This window comes from Botryllus schlosseri, chromosome 15, assembly GCF_051294905.1.
Source record: "Botryllus schlosseri isolate E-star chromosome 15, Bs_hap1, whole genome shotgun sequence".
In the NCBI taxonomy this organism is placed as follows: domain Eukaryota; kingdom Metazoa; phylum Chordata; class Ascidiacea; order Stolidobranchia; family Styelidae; genus Botryllus; species Botryllus schlosseri.
Genome location: NC_137250.1, coordinates 21,386,678 through 21,405,721, shown reverse-complemented (window position 1 = coordinate 21,405,721; position 19,044 = coordinate 21,386,678). Strand labels below are relative to the sequence as shown.

The window sequence follows — 19,044 nt, the reverse complement described above, 5'->3', positions numbered from 1 at the left end:
ACAAACCCTGAAAACGACAAGATCGGACGCATGCGCAGTTCATTTCAGTTGTGAAGGCCACAGAGTAGTGATGGCGTAGAGGCGGGACGAAGCGCAATTATCTCGTGAAACGCGTAGCTGATGAGTGGTCGCCAGCGAATTATTATCCGAGATCAATAGAAAGTGTATGTGTTGTTGAATTCGGTGGTGTTTGTTGCATTACTGCTAGTTTATGTTATATGTTACACAGTATGGTGTAATCTGTGATCATGTGACGACGCGATCTCGTCAACAAATTCGTGGATAGGTATATATACAGCCGCGATGGAGCTACTCGAAACGGTCCTTATGTGGAATACTACTGTTACTGGTGGGCAATTGAGGTCGCCGACAGTAGTATATCTGAGGAATGATAGCATACTAGATGCGTTGTGTGACTTTTGCTTGATAAACATATAAACCTTGTTCTTAAGTCTAAGATGGCTGATGACTATGGTGAATAGCTGGTGTAGCCTTCTTAGGCCTGTTTAACGTTATGTTGTGTGGTGAACATGGTATGTGAGAAGAGCTATAGAGCGGGTTTTTTATCGCAATTTTAACTCCAGACATCTTACACATACTGACCCCGATTCTTGGATCGTCAAAAACATTTTTTTCAACAACTGATTTTCACCGAACACTCCTGCAATTTTAATAGAAATTTACAGAATTTACACTGCTCTTAGCCTACATTTCGACATCTGAGACTGTTTGGCCAGTTTCTGTGACTGACTCCGAATTGAACACAAGACTTGCTGATATCCTAACTCCACGACCCGAAAAATACACGTTGCCGGTTGACAGACTGTAAAATTTTATCGCAAAAACTTAGGGTTTTATTTGTTCAAGCCTTGTTTATACCGCAAGTGATATCGTTTTTGAAATCTGTTCCAAGAAAATCACAAATACGAAAATATCTTGTAGAATTATAATCTGTACTCGGACTTGACAGACACGTGAAATCATTATTATTGTAACTGACTCGTAGGGGGATTGCAAAAATGTCAGAGAATAGATGACATAAAATACTATTAACTATATATTCGTAAAAACATTGAAACCGGTAGCAGTATTGTAAATAATGATACATCAACATAATTTTATGACGCGAAACAAATATATCTATATTCACTTATGCAACTCGGAAATGGCTGAAAAACTGACATTTAACACATCCTTCTTTGAGCTGTCATGTCTAATGTGGACTAGATGTCAGAAAATCCAAGACTGCTCATCAAAACGCTGCTATATCTTGATAAAATCTTAATATTATTATATTCCCAACATGGTCATTCTCTTCGGCTATAAAATTATACCCTTGAGACAGGATGCATTCATGCTCTCTTTACTACTAGACCTATTAAATTCAATTGTCTACACAGCACAATTCTTTCCAAACCTTTCAATTTCTTTGTCATTTTCAGTGCCTAAATTGAATTATGTACTAGTGATTATGCTGTGAGAAAGACATCAGTATCGTCACACACAATATGTTTCATTGATGGCTGTAACTTATTTAATCTATTCTAGAACCACTGTCCGGTTACTTCATCAAAGCTTAAGCATACATAAAAAAAAATGTAGTCATAGTTTCACTTCAAATCATACGTTTTCAATTGTAATCGGAACATTTGAATAATATATTCATATCACGATTGTTGATATACAATGTTCTCTCCAATCCTCTACTACTGTCTTCCGAAAATATTTGGGTATATTATATTACAATATGAATTTATTATTCAATTGTGTATTGAAGCTCTGTACCTCCCAAAAAGCTCTTCAATTGCAACATTTTAACATGTATATTTTTTACATCGTGAATGTTTTTGGACTGTTATTTTTGCTGTAAAATTGTCTCTTTTCTATGATACGAGCTTCAGTATCTTCAATCAGCATTCATGCAGCGTTGCGGTTTTACAATTTTGGAAATGAACTTGACGATGGTAAGTAATTGATATTTTATGTAACCTTATTGCTATCAAGCTGACGCTCTTCCCAATGTATGTTGATTTTGCAATTTCCAGTGATAATAGGAGTAATATATATTATTGATATTTATCCGGTCTGGTGTCTTGAACCTCAATTCTGATTGGGTTTGCGATGAGGGTCAGTACCCCTGTAGCAAATGACACGGCAGTACTAACCACAACCTCTGGAATACAGTCGCTAAACAACCACACCTCAACGCTCGGAAACAACTTCCCGACCAAAAACGGAATGCAGCAAGCTACCAGGACTATCACGCCAACAGTTCAAGCGAATAATTGGTCGACCGCAAATTCTAACTTCCCCACACACCAGATGCTGGTGAACAATAACCCAGCGTCCGGAACTACTCTCGCTGCATATTCTAAACCCTCTGTGGCCACAACGCTGGCTAATGTGACTGTCTCTAAGCAGCTTACCACGCTGACAACGGTCAGCAATAATAATAAAGTTCCTCAAGTCGTTGTGCCCACGGCCACCGGCGTGAAACAAACTGTGCATTTAACGGCAACTCAGCCGGTCAGGCTTCCTCAGCAAACGCACGCGCAGATAGTAAATCCTGGAATGTCTATCCCGCAAGGTTTGTGATTGTTATATTGTGGCGTATCTTCCAAATTAGATCACAATTACAATTATAGCTACACATCTTTTCCGAATTAGATTAGATTCTACTGGTTGGAATTGAGACAAATTTGGTGTGCAGCGTTGTTTTAACCAACCTAACAATTTTTTTGGAACAGTACTACGTACAGGGTACAACTTGGGCGTAGCTTCTCAACAACCATTATCACCAGGTTGGCCTACGCACAGCCTGAGACCACAGTTTTGGTTGTAGGGTTAAGACGGTTGAACGTTATCTGTGTTCACACTGGATGCATAACATCACATCAGAAATGAACAAAACCTTCCGATAATCTATATTAATCTTAGTTTCTAGAGAAGGTGCCAGTCTCTGACCTGTGTGATCTTGGCGTTGAGTTAAAACCTTTACCAATTACTTTGAAGTTGGAGTGTTTGATTCATTTTCAGGTATGGTACTGGCGAGGGGTCAGAACGGTCAATTGTTTCTTGTCAATAGTAATTCACTCACATCATCTACTGCCACCAGCACTTCCACGGTATTAGTAACTCAGTCAACGGCGTCGAGTGCTATTACGACACTGAGGACCTCGACACCGGTAGCGGCGACGCAGCCTATTACAGTAAGAGCTGGTCAAATTATTTTCATAGTAGCCTTTTTTTTTATTGACGTCTGGGGTATCCTTTTTTATATCTGTACTCATATGTAGAGCTGTGCACAATAATTTGAGTCCAGTAGTAAAAGATGAGTTTTTCAAGTACTGAAATTATAATACCTTGCCACTATGAGTTAATTTATCGATCAGAGTTAGTGTTTCGATAGTATATTCCGTTGCAGAAGGCTTTAAACCTCCGTTGATCACATTACATTACATCACTTCTATAGTTTTGACTTGAGTCAAGTCAAGTCATTTTCAATTCATCACCGAGTCAAGTCCGAGTCAGTGAGTGGATGGTCGAGTCATATTGTTGTGACTCGAGTCCTAGTCATTGTGTTCACTGTTCAGTTTTGAGTTCAGTCCACTTATTTCAACTCTGCTCGAGTGATATAGAAGGGCTCGCATTCATAATACAGTAATTTACCTCAGTTTTAACACTTTCCGACGCTATTTTCCAAGTATCAGGACTGATCGATGAAATACCAATCATATGGTGACTTTACTATTCTACGAAGTTACAATGAAATGTCTGTCTCGGCCGTCCTAGTTTTGAGTAATATAACTTGGTTCGAGTCGTGCACAATGACTGTAGTGCAAGTTGAGTCAATATACAACTTGACTCAAGCCAAGCATTTTACGCAAAATCATTACTTTAGCAACCTCATCCAAAATGCAACATGAAAATAATATTTGCCAGTACTGCCACAATTTTTGTAGTTTTGCGACTTTAAATCACCGTATTAGGCCTTTGCATTGCTCATTTATCGTGTAATAATCATGTCAGTAAATACTGATCGATAATACTATATCCATCTTATTGGATTTTGCTTTTCCTTGACAATAACCATGTTGCTTCTTACTTTAAGAATCCTACAATCACTGGTCCGGTAGTCGCCAGGACGGTTGTGCCCGTCAGCAACTCGGTCACAGTCAAGGCTGTACCGCCCAAGCAAGTAAGATTTGAAATATTCTTTTTCCTTTCCTGTAGGTCTCTAAGTCAATACGATAAAAATGCTGAGTTTCCACGGCCTTCGACATATTTCATTTGCAGAATTTTTGTGTTAGAATGGTCAATCGGTACATATGTTTTCATTACCACCAAGTAATAGATGGTCTATTAACTTGAAATTGTGAAAAATGGAATAATATATATTCATTAAGGGTCTTCAAAAATGACTTTTTTTTCTCAAATCGTTCTGGCTACTTGATAAAATTGTTAGGTTACCTAATTTAGGCCTACACACCAAATTTGGTTCAATTCCAGCCTGTGGGAGCGGAGTTATTGCTGTCGAAAAATTTGGATTTAAATAAAATAGTATTTACGGTGGGCACCACTATAATAGTTAAAGAATTGGTCACCGCAAATACTATTTTATTTAAATCCAAATTTTTCGACAGCAATAACTCCGCTTCCACTGGTTGGAATTGAACCAAATTTGGTGAACATCGTTTCTATAGACAATCTAACACGTTCATGGGGTGAACAAAAAGTTTCAAATTTTTTGTTTTTTATTTTTGTATAGTAAATAGAAACTTTCTTTTCCTGTAGCAATGCGGCTACTGCTTGGAATTGAACCAAATTTGGTGTGTAGGCTTAAATCAGGTAACCTAACAGTTTTATCAAGCAGCCAGTACGATTTGAGAAAAAGAGTCATTTTTGAACACCCCTAATATTCACATTGAAATAAATGGTAATATTTTTCGGCTGATTTCAGGGATAATAGCAATAAGACGTTGTATATTTTCGCTGCATATACACCAGCTCGTGATATTCACACGTGTGTCGATGCGTAGATATGCATACCATGCATGCATGATGATGAGCATATGCCGCTGGACAAGGAAGGTGCTGAAATAGCCTTGTAAGGCGTTCTAAGTCTAGCACCACCCCTCCATGCTGTCCCGGTAATACTGAGCAGCTAGATCACTTATCGCCAGCAACTGGTTTAGATTTGAAAAGAACATTGCATATAAGATTGTGATGTGAGGTGCCGAAGGAGATTTAATCATAATACGACAATTTGATGAAACTCAAGAGGTGCAAGGCTACGGTATACAATTGTATAATATAATCTTATTGAAATACACCCGAATGTTATTGGCCGACAGCAGTCCGTGGTAACTGGAAAAGGTTACATGAGGATATTGTGCAAATTTTCACTGCCCTGTTTTGCCATTCTTAGCGATGGAAATGTGTTCCATGTTGATTTCTTGAATTTTAGCTACTCAACTGGCACAGGTCGACGGTGGTGCGGGTAACTTACGATTCTTTTCACTCGATTCAGGCACCGGTTTTGGTTGTGATTGTTTTTGTGATGTGGCAACTATCGTGGCAGCTTGCAGTGTTTTCTTACGTGCTGAATTGTTTCGTGTGACGCCTGTTTTAAAAAATTGATTTTTTTCAGAATATAACCCTCAATAATAAAGTTCCAAGTACAAGTCCGGCGGCTTCCATAACGCAACGGCAATCTGCTGCAATAACGTTGTCCGAGGTTTGTGTTTTTTTTTTCTGTTTGAGAAACTATCGTTGGACTAAGTGAAGTGCCCGGGTGAGAATCAGACTTTGAGTCAGGTATTCGAGTATCGCTCATTATGATGTCACAGCAGTACAAATAAGTTCAAATATGTACCTGTTGCGCGGCCGCAAAATATAATGCTAGTCCTGGCTACATCACATTCTACCCTTATGAACAATCTGTACAGCTATGATTCTAATTCTGATCTAATTTGGAAAAAACGTAGCTGTAATTCTAGTTCTACTCTATTATGAAAAATCTGTGAAGCTACAATTCTCATTGTAATCAAATTTGGAAATAAATCTGTAGCTATTATTATAATTGTAATTGGATTTGGAAAAAACATGTGTAGCTATTGGTTTAATTGTAATCTAATTTGGAAAAAAAAACTGTAGCTATCATTATAATTTAAATCTAATTTAGAAATAAAAAACTGTTGCTGTAATTTTAATTATAGTCTAATTTGCGAAAAAGCTGTGTAGCTAACTAGCTATGATTCTAATTCTAATCTAATTTATAAACAAAACTGTAGCTATGATTCTAATTCTCATCTAATTTGGAAAATTTAACTGTAAATCTAATTCTACTCTATTATGAAAAAAAAGTAGGCCTATTGCTATAATACCAATTCTAGTCTAATTTGGAAAATAACTGTAATTCTAATTCTACTCTATTATGAAAAAATGTGGGCAAATAGTTATAATTTTTATTATAATCTAATTTGGGAAAAAGCTGTGTAGCCATGATTCTAATTCTAATCTAATTTAGAAACAAAACTGTAGCTGTAATTCTAATTCTCATCAAACTAGGAGAAAACTAACTGTAATTCTAATTCTACTCTATCATGAAGAAAAAATGTAGGCCTGTAGCTATAATTCTAATTCTGATCTAATTTGGAAAAAACTAGCTGTAATTCTAATTCTACTCTGTTATGAAAAAGTTATTGGAGGTGCAGAACTTCAACATACAGCTGAATAGTATATTCATATTGAAATGAAACCGTCTATTTTCATATTTTCGGCTGACACCCGTCAGGGGTAATCGTCAGTCTGCCTAACACAATCTCTTTGCTTCGCAGGAAGACGTCATGAACGTTTCGAAATGTCGTAATTTTTTAACCACCCTGATCCAACTGGCGTCGAACGGCGGCCAGTCGACGGAAACGATCAGCAACGTGAAGAAGCTCGTTCAAAATCTAATCGACGACAAGATCGACCCCGACAATTTCACCCAGCGACTTCAAGTGGAACTCAACTCGGCTCCGCAACCCTACTTGAGTCCCTTTTTAAAGGTAAGGCCAGGGCTGTAACCAAGGCGCGAGGTATCGAGTAACGAGTCAGTCTCACTTTTATAGTCAAGTCGAGTAACCGAAAAATCGCGACTCAATTTTGACTCGTGTCATTACAACCCTCTGAATTGATGATATGTTGCTAAATTTGAGAGAATCCAAACCCCCTCCTCTTTTCTCGGCTGACTATGCGCCTGATGATAACCGTACGTTGTTAGCGGCGAAGTTACACCTTGCAATTTTGAAACTGCTTAATTTAGAGTACCTAATTTTCTACGTGTGCCTGAGTAGTATGTTTTGGGTTTGTTTTTAGAAAAGTTTGCCGTTATTGCGGTTGACCATGATGCAGCAGAGCAGGGGGACAGGCGGCGCGCCAGCTACGGTGGCGGTGAGGCCCTCTTCTCATAGTGCCTCAACGCAGCCGACTGGTTTTCAAAACAACAGAATGGTTTTGACCATGTCAAAGAATAACTCAATAAAGGTACTGTTATCCGGGTTTACGTTGAATTAGGCACTTGAAATTTATTAATTATTGTTATTACAATAATAATGCATCAATTTTGTAGTAATAAATGTTTTACTGAACACGAGTGGGAACTGTGATATGTAGCACTTGAGGAGTTTGGTGTTAGAAACATGTTAACTATTATTTATATCAAAGCAGTTCATCAGTGTTGTAGTGACAAATTCTAAACTGAATGTTTCACTGAGGATGTGCGTTAATAACTATTATCGCTATTATGAAAGCGATACATCACTGTTGTAATTATGCAGTATTGTATTTTCATTCTGCTTAGAAAGAACTTAGCTATTATATGAACTGCGCCTGATTTTGTTGCGTTTCTTTGTGATTCGATTTCCAAGTTTTTTTGAAGTCGGTAACTCTAATCTAATTTGGAAAAACTATCTCTAATTCTAATTCTAGTTTAATTTATAACAAACTGATTCTAGTCTAATTTGGAAAAAAAACTATGTAGAATTAATTTGAATTCTAGTATAATTTAAAAAAACCTGTGTAGCTCTTAATTCTGATTTGAAAAAAAACCGCATTGCTACAGTTTTATTCTAGTCTAATTTAGAAAAGCCTGTGTAGCTATAATTCTAATTCTAGGCCGCAGCTGCAGCTCCTAACTCTAATTCTAGTCTAATTTAGAAAAGCCTGTGTAGCTACAATTTGAATTCTAGTTTAATTTAGAAAAGTCTGTGTAGCTATAATTCTAATTCTACGCCAGTTTAGAAAAAACTGCAGCTCCTAATTCTAGTCTAATTTAGAAAAGTCTGTGTAGCTATAATTCTAATTCTAGGCCGGTTTAGAAAAAACTGCAGCTCCTAACTGTAATTCTAGTCTAATTTAGAAAAAACTTTGTAGCTATAATCTGAATTCTAGTTTAATTTAGAAAAGTCTGTGTCGCTATAATTCTAATTCTACGCCAGTTTAGAAAAAACTGCAGCTCCTAATTCTAGTCTAAGTTAGAAAAGTCTGTGTAGCTATAATTCTAATTCTACGCCAGTTTAGAAAAAACTGCAGCTCCTAATTCTAGTCTAATTTAGAAAAGTCTGTGTAGCTATAATTCTAATTCTACGCCAGTTTAGAAAAAGCTGCAGCTCCTAATTCTAGTCTAATTTAGAAAAGTCTGTGTAGCTATAATTCTAATTCTACGCCAGTTTAGAAAAAACTGCAGCTCCTAATTCTAGTCTAATTTAGAAAAGTCTGTGTAGCTATAATACTAATTCTAGGTTGGTTTAGAAAAAACTGCAGCTCCTAACTCTAATTCTAGTCTAATTTAGAAAAACCTGTGTAGCTATAATTCTAATTCTACGCCAGTTTAGAAAAAACTGCAGCTCCTAATTCTAGTCTAATTTAGAAAAGTCTGTGTAGCTATAATACTAATTCTAGGTTGGTTTAGAAAAAACTGCAGCTCCTAACTCTAATTCTAGTCTAATTTAGAAAAACCTGTGTAGCTATAATTTTAATTCTAGTTTAATTTAGAAAAGTCTGTGTAGCTATAATTCTGATTCTAGGCCAATTTGGAAAAAAACTGCGCAGCTCCTAACTCTAATTCTATTCTTATTTAGAAAAACCTGTATAGCTATAATTTGAATTCTTGAAAAAAACTGTGTAGCTATAATTTTAATATAAATTTGAATAGCCGACAACTCTCACATTTATCTAATCCCACCTTTTCTATTCGCAGAATTCAGTGCCCGACATCAGGTTGCCCAGAGTATCTCCCTCGCCAAACTCGATACAGGTATGACGCCTTGCTATGAAATCGAGAAAAAAAAAAAACGTTGTCTGTTGTAGTACTCGGCCGGACCGCGCGTGACGATACGCAAGCCGATGCCGCCACCCTCGGCGGTACCGGGCCGGGTCGGTTCTCAGAAGTTTGCATCGCCTGGCGGGACTGCTGGCGGCGGGGGCACTTTCAAGTATGACCAGTTAGGCTGTTCAAAAATATCTTTTTTTCAAAGTTTTTCTGGCTAAAGAGTTTCCTACTCCAATATACAATTGTATTATATATTCATATTGAAATACGATTGTTGATATACAATGTTCTTTATCAACCCTCTACTGGTTGTTGACGATTAGCCCTGACGAGTGTCAGCAAAAAATCTTCGGGTTTATTCCTATATAAATATACTATTCAATATTACTGGCTATTAAAATCGTTTGATATTTGAGGAGAAAAGTTTGCATTTATTGAGTAAAAATATAATTTTTTAAATTTGTCTGCCCATGACATTGTTAGGTTGTCTAAAAACGTCTAAAATTTTTATCGCATGGACGGAATTTACTGGTTCTCGTAATTTATTCAAGAATTAACCACCGTGAATTCTTTTTTTTCCGAAACCAAATTTTTTACTCCAATAAGTTCGCTTCTGCGGGTTGGAATCGAGCCAAATCTGCATCGTTTTTTTGGGTAATCTTGAAATTTCTCGGAGTGACCAGTGTAATTTGATGAATGTGTATTTGGTAAGTCCAAAATTTTTTCCTCTAATAGCATTTCTTCCACAGGTTGGAATTAAGTCGAATTTGGTGCGTTGCGTGTTTTTAGTCGATTTTTCATAAAGTAGCCAGTAAAATTTGAAAAAATGTTATTTTTGAACAGCAATAAAGACCAAACATTGGTTTTGTCACAAAGGCGTGAGATATATGACTTGTATGTATATCTTGCAGAGACGACGACGATATTAACGACGTGACGTCGATGGCCGGCGTTAATCTGTCGGAAGAAAGCGATCGCATTTTGGCCACAAATTCCGAGCTGGTCGGGTCGCAAGTCCGGTCCTGTCAGGACTCGGTGGTCGTGAATTCTCTGGCGTTGACGCAGAGGCTAAAAGAGATAGGTAACAACGTTATTTTATTTCTTTAATGTCGATATTTGTCGTTTTCTATGCGTCTGTTTGGTCTCTCGGATAATAATTTAGCAAAGAGGTAGCCTACACCTCTAATTTTTTGAAGTAGTTTTTTCCTAGCTGTACCGAATACTCCAGTAATTATGCTTTTAGAAAACTTTCTCATCAAGTTTTTCAGGCAAAACTACCTACTTTTCACGCTGAATATATTTGGAAAATGGCCACAGCAGATTACAGACATTTGCCATCCTCATTCTCCTGAGAATGTACTTGATATTAACCGTTGATGTCTTATTTTGTGATACGGTTGTTGATACACGATCTTCTTTGCAATTCTCTCCTCGTTGCTGGCGATTACTCCTGACGAGTGTCAGCCGAAAATGTTTGGGTCATTTCAATATGAATATACTCATCAATTGTATATTGAAGTTCTGTACCTCCAAGAATCTCTTAAAATGTTATACAGTATTTGTGCCCCATTTTTCAGTTTCGAAACACCCGCACGTGAAACAGCTGCATCCCGACGTGATCAAGTTCATGGCGCACGCGGTCGAGACGCGCGTCAAGGACGTGATCGAAAAGGTTTCGCTGGTGGCCTTCCACAGGATCGCAAATTATAAGGTGGGTTCGCGTTGATGCGTGTAATTTCAACTAGTTTCAAATTTTACTGTCAACCCCGTTAAATTGTTGAGTTGCCTACAAACAAAATTTGACGCAATTCCCACCCGTAGTAGCGGAGTTATTTGAGTGTTTCATTCATCATTCTGGGATTACCCACCGTCCGGGCTATCTTTGCGTATCCAAAATTTTCAACTGCAGTAACTTTGCTTGTACCCGACAGAAGTGGACAAAATTTGTTATGCATCGTTCATTTTCAGACAACATAATAATTTCATGGTGTTGACAGTAAAATTTAATAACAAAATTTTCACTTTTTCCATGATGAATTCAAAATTTTTGAACTCCTACTTATTATTTAATTGTTCAAGTCTGCGTGAAACAATGTTTTACAGGACAATGACCATTACGAAGCGGCGCAGGACGTCAAATCCCAACTCAAGTTCCTGCTCGAACTGGACGTCCTGGAGAAGAAGAGGCACGCGCAGTCCGAGCGCGAAGTCCTCATGAAAGCCATGAAGGTGAGAGGGCATCCGGGGCACATTCCAAATCATTGGTCCGCAACGTGGGCGATATTGCCCCTCGGGGGCTGATTTTGAGATACTGGTGAGAGGGGGGGTTATTGGAGGCCAACTCCTAACAATGGGGCAAAAATACACATGAAAACGGAGTTGTACCAAGGTTGACGATTGAAAGGGTCGACCTAGTCTAAAGTTGACTTGGAATCCGAATTTTAGGTGTCGGCTCAGATAAAGGACCTTTTTTTATTACCATTTTCAGTCAACCTACGAACAATCAGCTATATACTTAAGGATATCCCGTTTTAATATCGGCTAATGTTTCTTGCCAGAAGCGACCTCTTTCTCGGATCTAAAAATATGGTAACCTACCCCTAGGTACATCTATATTCATTATTGAATTACAACATTTTTGTCTCCTTAGCAAAATCGGCCCCCAGGGGACAATAATAAGCCTTAGGCGGGGCGATAAAAATATGTCTAGAAAGTTTGGTAGCTGATGTGCTAAATTGTCGCATATCGCAGAGCCGTTCGAAAAACGACGATCCCGAGCAGCAGCGTCTGAAGCAGAAGGCCAAGGAGATGCAGCAGCTGGAGATGGAGAGGATGCAGATCCGGGAGGCCGACGAGACGGCGCGGCAGGCCATCGGCCCCAGGAAAAAGAAACCAAAGTTCGACCCGTCGGTGGTCGGCGCCGAGGTACGGCTTGTTTTCTGTCTCGTCGCGATTTTGCGGTGACTTGACTTGAGTCAACTTGAGACTCGTGTTTTAAAGCAACCTAACGATTTATACACCTAGCCAGCAAGATTCAGGAAAAAAAGTTGTACTTTAACAGCCCTATTGCTCAGTTTCCAGTTGAATTCTTGTTAAACCCACTTTTCGATAACTCTGGTAATATCGAATGGTTCTCATTTACAATATATGAAGAGCTTCTTGGAGGTACAGAACTTCAATAGTATATTCGATTTCCTCATTACCCCTGACGAGTGTCAGCTGAAAATATTCGGGTTTATTTCAATATGAATATACTATTTAATCGTATATTTATAATATCATAATTTTCCATACTTTTCAACAGTTTCTGGTCCCATTTTTCAAGTACCAGTACCAACAGACGAAATCCCTATACTGTGGCTACTTGACCATTCTTGAAAATTACAATGAAATGTCGGTATTGGCCGTCTGAGTCTCGAGACGTATGACTTGGACTCCAAGTCATTACAACCGTGGGGCCGAGTCAATGCACAAAATGCCCCCAGTCGGATAATCTCCATATTTAAGAAATTGACTCGAGTCGCCATAAAATCGTGACTCGAGTCATTACGACCCCGAGTACCAACAATGGTAACTTGTGTTTTCAGTCCCGGGACCTGTCTTCGTCATTCCGTTCCACTCCCACGAGGCCGCGCATCAAGCGAGTCAACCTCAAGGACCTCGTTTTCGTGCTCGAGCAAGAGAAAGACACGAACAAGTCGCGGTTACTCTACCGGTCCTACCTCAAATGATGCGTCGACGATACGCTCTCAAAAAGCGACATCGAAATCGCCAGGGTGGCGGAGACACCGGGCCTAGTAGGAAGAGGCAAAAAGTCGGGGCAAGCGGCGCTCTGGCACTATCAGACAAGGTTTCCGACCTCGACCGCGCTGCTTTTTTACGTCGATGAAATTTTTCCTACATATTTTTAAAGGCGGTTCTCTGTACGGATAGATACCTTTACCCTCTCTCTCTCTCTCTCACATCTCCCTCTTCTAGCAATTTCTATTCTTTCGGCTTTCTATCGTGGGTCGGAGAAATAAATCGGTGTGGGGACCCGAGATTGGTCTAATTATATACATTTTGTGGTCTGGTGTGATACATAGTTTGCTATTCGATAGAGGAAGTGTCGTTTCGAGATGAGATCAGTTTCTGGGGCTGTGTTATGAGCAGTGGGTTCGAGTATTAGTGTTATGGTAATGATTGATGTCATTATATTGTAGGGTTACCATACGTCCTCTTGAGAGGATTTGTCCTATTTTTTGAAAGTGTCCTCGGAGGACGTTTTTTTGGTCCTCTTATTTGAAAATTAAGGGCAGATTTAGTACAAATTGCGAGTGATATGCCGTAAATTAGCACAGAACTGACGCACCGGCGAGTATTTCGGAGTGAAAAACGGTTATTTTAGCTCCGGGCGGAAAGATGACCTTTTTTTCATCCACCTAGCAATGCGGGAAGAAAATCGTTATTTTGAGCTCTGAGCGGAAAAGATGACCTTTTATTTTTAGTCAACCGAACACAAAGTGGGAAAAATTCACCAGTTTTTGAGAATTCTTCTCCGGTTTTGCAAGTCTCATATTTCTGAAAAGGTGTCCTCTTCTTAGATTTCCAAAATATGGTAAGCCTATTATATTGGTGAGAAAAAACAACATCATTTGGCTTCACAGTTTTAGTTGCTACAGTCTTACCATACGTCCTATTTCGAGAAATCGAAAACGTCTTCCGTTTCGGCAATTCGTCCTACTTCATGGCTTTGACCCCAGTTATAGTACATTGACTACTTCTATTCGTTCAGCCCAGATAGACCTTTGACGCTTCAAAACCTTCTGTTGTCAAGAGGACACTTTAAAATGCATAACAGAAACTGAAAACAGCTGTTTTTGGGATATTTACTGGAAATCTTGTTGTGTTGACTTTAAAAAAGGTCATCACTTTGACTCGACTCCCTATAATGACCAGCTCCAACGTCTGCACTACCTATTCCGCGTTATTTATGGTGATTTTCAGTTAGACCTGTCCGTTAGCCTAGCTGTAAAGGAGGGTATTTAGGCGTCCTGGGAGGACAATTTCCTGACAAAATTTGAGAAATTTCCACTTTCCACTACAAAAATGTAGCTGTGAAATGCGACATGCAAGGTAGACGGGAGGCTCGATATGACAAAGTCGAAGCGCCTTGGAGTAGTCTATGGAATCAGACACCCACCTTGGCGTAAGCGATGTAAAGAGGAGGCATGCACATTGCACACTGAAAAGTAAAGAAGATAGTATAGAAAAAAGCAAGCGACAATAATGGAGTGGCATGTCATGGAAGGCGAGATCTATAGGTCAGCCGTGGTCCGGTAATCTCGAGGATTCAAAACAAATCTACCTAATGGGTATTTTCCGGGATGTCAAGTTGATCCGATCCAGTAGAGTTGGTTTGAAATCGAATTTCTATAAATCATAAAGATAGTATAAACACGTAATGGCTGCGGTTTTACGTTTATTGGGATCAAATAGAGGCAATTTTCCGTGCGAACCGGGTATCGGTGAATTCGCCTTAAGACGTCTCCATTACGCTATCTATTGGAACTAGTTTTGAGTCAAATTACGAGATTTTGTCCCTGATATGCCAACAAACAGGTAACTCTAATCAAACACTCACCTTGGTCCTCATATATTATTGCACATCGCACACTGAATGAAAGGTAAGATATATCTGTAAGTCGTAGTTTACCTTATCAACACAGTTACCGCATCTTTCCCCAGAATTCTCGCTCTTGCACTCGCCTATTAATGCTGTTAAAAGTGTTTGCGAAGAAGACATCTGTCAATGAAGGACGAGATACCAAAACGTAAACTACGAATTCAACGTCTTGAAGGAATGATGTCCCAAGGACCTAGGCAAAAGTAATTCTCGCTATCAGCTGATTAGCTGACCTTTATATCGCCATTATTTCATCGGGAGGTACGATCTTCAGTTCTGCATCCGTAGATGTTGACAGAAATTTTTCGCCGCAAGATGGCGTAATGATACGTAAATTCCAAAGTTGATTTCGGTTTCTTTGCCAACAACACGCTCAATACTGTTGCTTAACTGAAATCCTTGATTTTTGGATTGGATGTTCATTTTCTTTAGTCATGCAGCGTACCTGATGTTTGAAAACTGTTTAGAAACAGCTAATTAATCATAATCTCGTAGATCTCGTTTGAAATATTGATATTTAGAGCCTCAGAAGCAGAACATGCATCTAAGAAGGATAAAAATATATGGCATCCATGGGAGGCATTTTAGACGTGATGGTAATGACGGGAGACGAAGAGCTAGCGATGTTTATCACATATACTCTTCAATCAGCTCATAATTTCGTACCAATTATTTCATCCTTTCAAAAATCTTTCAAATGTCCAGTTTAAACCATCCAATGCGACAAGTCTTGATCGGGATCAGATAATGTGCCGCTGCAATAACAGCTGATCCATTGCAAACCAGTCAATGTTGAACTTGAAATACTAAATCAAAATTCAATAAAGAAGCATTCTATACATTCAAGTTGAAGGAGCAGAACCACGAAATCTGCATTTATGCATTGAGAAATGAAATTTCAAGATTCAGTAACATGCCATGCTACCTAAGATTTAAATATTTAATTTACGTGTGGGATCATATGATGATCCCTGATTTCCAAGACCACTTCAAGTCACTTCTAGACAATGTCTTTTCATTGTATCGCAATCTTGTGTTTTGAAATGATGAAATAATATACTGATGATGCTCATGGACTCGAAGACTTTGTTGACTATTTTTATTTGCAATGAAAATGATTTCTGATTTATTTTCGAAGCAGTTTGAGAAATCTGTGTCCCTTTGCTTTTGTATTTTCAACACGAAGCGAGAAAGTTTTTTGTGATCTATCCCTTTGAATAACAGTAATATATTCCTTTAGCGTATTTTGCTATAACCATGGCATTATATTTCGACAAAGCCCTCCATACTCCTGCCGAATACATTACAATTCACTCTGCGTGGCAGAAAGTATCAAATATATTTGCCGTTTGTTCCGGCTCGCCCAGTGGTGGTGCTGGTCATGTGAACATATATAACTCAGACGTGAGTATGAATGCGTTGTTTACAATTTGTAAAATTGCAACTAATAAATATAAATAAAATCTCTATATAATTGTTTAAGGGAGAGAAAAAGAACAAATCGGAAAGTCTTATTCACAGAACCTACCTTCCTACACGATGCGCGTGGCATCCTGGACGTAATTTGCTTGCAATTGCTTGGGAGAATGGTATGTATAGTAACTATTTATGTAAAGCTGTTCAAAAAAGCTTTTTTAAATTTTAGTGGCTACTTGATCAAGTTGTTAGGTTGTCTAAAAAAAATGCTGCACACCAATTTTGGCACAATTCCAACCAGTGGAAATGAAGTTAATGTAGAAAATTTTTGATTTATTTAATAAAAATAAGTAGGCCTATAAATTTATTTCAAATTTCACTGACTACCCCATGAAATTGTTAGGTCGTCTGAAAAAACGATGCACAACCAATTTGGCCCCTTTCCAACCTGTAGAAGTTATTGGAGGACAAAATTTTGGATTTGGAAAAACTAGTGTTTAGCCTACGGTAGCAAGTTATTAAATGATTTGTTATAGATCTACCCACTGTAAATACTATGATATGAAATCTTGAGCTTTGAACATCAATAACTCCGCTTCTACTGGTTGGAATTTAGCCAAAATTTGTGTGCATTGTTATTTAAGGTAACCTAGCAATCTTATCAAGTAGCCAGTAAAATTTTTCAGAAAAAAGTTATTTTTGAACAGCCCTAATACTGACGGTTATTCTTATTCTGCTCAAGACTAGAGCCCAACAGATATACCTGCAACTATATATTGAGCCGATGTTCAAAAGATACGGCATCTAGCTTGTGGCTCATTTAGATAACCTTGAAATCAGTATTGTCCTGACTGGTTTGATTTGCTTCAGGTGAGATTCAAATATGGAATGATCACAACGAGGAATTGCATGACGTGCCGCAAATGCATGATCAACCCATCACTGTATTGGAATGGTCTGGAAACGGATCCAGACTAGCATCTGGGGATAAGGTGAGAAATATTCCTGTCTGCAGTAGAATTGACTTTAGTGTTGGATTCAGAATTATGTCGGATCCAAAGAGAAGTATGACGATTTTAAGTGCCTTTTCGGGCTTACTTTAAAAAGTTATTTTTGAACAACCCTATGTAGGGTAAGCATCTTTCGTAGAATAACCTCTATTTTGCTGTTATTTATAGACCGACGCCATACAACTACCTATGCAGTCTAGCAGTTCTACATATGTACGAGCGATGCATTGCCCTTTTGCAAGCATAATTACCTTTATATTTGTTACTCAATTCAGAATATATAACAACTCAATCTGTCCTTCAATCTATACTCTACCATGACTCTTACTCGGATAAGATGACGTGACTCGAGTCGACATGAAAAACCATGGGCTTGACTCGGATCAAATGAAATTAAGCAATGAATTGGCTTGTTTGCAACACGGCCAAGGGATGGCTGGTTTCTGACAATGCTATGCACATTCCACACGCCGCACATGACACTACAATTCACAACTATTTCCGTTAGCGATGCTAATAGTTTCCTTTATTGCCTTCAGAGTGGCATAATCGCTCTATGGAGAGTGAATGACAAGGGCCGTGTTCAATTAAACCCTATCTGTCGACATGAATTGGGTTCAGAGGTCACGCAATGTATAGCGCCAACTGGTAACAACGACGCAGTGATGAGGTAATGATTACTTTTGTTTGAATATCTTATGTGACATATGTGTACTATAACTTAGATAGTGTTGATATACAATTTTCTTTCCGATTCTCTGCTAGTTGCTGACGATTACCCCCTACCATTGTCAGTCGAAAGTATTGAATTTTTTTCTATATGAATATAATATTCAATTGTACATTGGAGTTCTGTACCTCCCAAGAAGCACTTACATATTTCACTTACAGAAGCACTTAGACTTTGCGCAGTTCCTGTGCCTACAACCACTAACAGTGACATAACCAGGAATTTAGGGGGGTTATATCGTAGTGCTAATTACGAATTTTGAGAAATGAGTAGTCCTAGTTGCGCATTTTGAAAAGTGAGTTCTGGTTTTAGTTCTAGCTACAGATTTTGAAAAGCGAGTAACTCTACTTCTAGTTGTGAGTTTTGAAAAGTGAGGTATTCTACTTCTAGTTGTGAGTTTTGCAAAGTGAGTAATTCTACTTCTACTTGTGGATTTTGAAAAGTGAGTAGTTCTAGTTGTAGTTGCGTATTTTGAAAGTGAGTAGTTCTAGTTGCCAGTATTGAAAAGTTAGTAGTTCTAGGTCTAGTTCTGATTGCCTATTTTGAAAAGTGAGTAGTTCTAGTTCTGGTTGCGAGTTATGAAAAGTGGGTAGTTCTAGATATAGTTCTGACTGCGTATTTTGAAAAGTGAGTGGGTCTAGTTCTTAGTTTTGAAAAGTGTGTAGTTCTGGTTCTAGTTGCGAGTTTTGAAAAGTTAGCAGTCCTAGGTCTAGTTCTGATTGCTTATTTGGAAAAATTAGTTGTTATAGTTGTAGTTGCGAGTTTTGAAAAGTCAGTAGTCCTAGGTCTAGTTCTGATTGCTTATTTTGAAAAGTGATTTGCTATAGCGCTAGTTGTGAGTTTTGAAAAGTGAGTAGGGCCTAGTTCTAGATATAGTTCTGATTGCGTATTTTGAAAAGTGATTAGT

General features: G+C 38.3%; 2 protein-coding genes across 6 annotated transcripts in view; both read left to right on the top strand.

Moving 5' to 3' along the window:
- Positions 1–48: 48 nt before the first annotated feature.
- Positions 49–13,372, top strand: LOC145457107 (transcription initiation factor TFIID subunit 4-like). The gene is made up of 14 exons (XM_080335271.1): positions 49–1,964; positions 2,046–2,587; positions 3,037–3,209; positions 4,112–4,198; positions 5,651–5,737; positions 6,840–7,052; positions 7,363–7,530; positions 9,245–9,301; positions 9,355–9,479; positions 10,228–10,397; positions 10,894–11,027; positions 11,420–11,545; positions 12,068–12,241; positions 12,904–13,372. The coding sequence occupies exons 2-14, from the start codon at positions 2,122–2,124 to the stop codon at positions 13,045–13,047; spliced, it is 2,124 nt and encodes a 707-aa protein (XP_080191397.1). The 5' UTR covers positions 49–1,964; positions 2,046–2,121; the 3' UTR covers positions 13,048–13,372.
- A 2,818-nt stretch (positions 13,373–16,190) lies between these two features.
- LOC145457192 (intraflagellar transport protein 140 homolog) overlaps positions 16,191–19,044 on the top strand; it is a 35,100-nt gene continuing 32,246 nt past the window's right edge. For 2 of the 5 annotated variants that reach the window (XM_080335368.1, XM_080335367.1), the window contains exons 1-4: positions 16,191–16,385; positions 16,465–16,570; positions 17,268–17,389; positions 17,947–18,077. In XM_080335368.1, coding sequence (XP_080191494.1) covers positions 16,239–16,385; positions 16,465–16,570; positions 17,268–17,389; positions 17,947–18,077 — 506 coding nt within the window. In that variant the 5' untranslated portion in view covers positions 16,191–16,238. Of the gene's footprint in view, positions 16,386–16,464; positions 16,571–17,267; positions 17,390–17,946; positions 18,078–18,592; positions 18,659–18,715; positions 18,977–19,044 lie in introns of those variants that run through there. The other 3 variants (XM_080335371.1, XM_080335369.1, XM_080335370.1) reach the window with 3 other exon arrangements.

Coding starts and splice junctions, on each gene's coding strand:
- LOC145457107 (XM_080335271.1), top strand. CDS start 2,122: ATGAGGGTCAGTACCCCTGTAGCAAATGACACGGCAGTACTAACCACA. Junction 3,210..4,111: donor CGGCGACGCAGCCTATTACA/GTAAGAGCTGGT, acceptor TCTTACTTTAAG/AATCCTACAATCACTGGTCC. Junction 9,302..9,354: donor CCTCGCCAAACTCGATACAG/GTATGACGCCTT, acceptor TGTCTGTTGTAG/TACTCGGCCGGACCGCGCGT.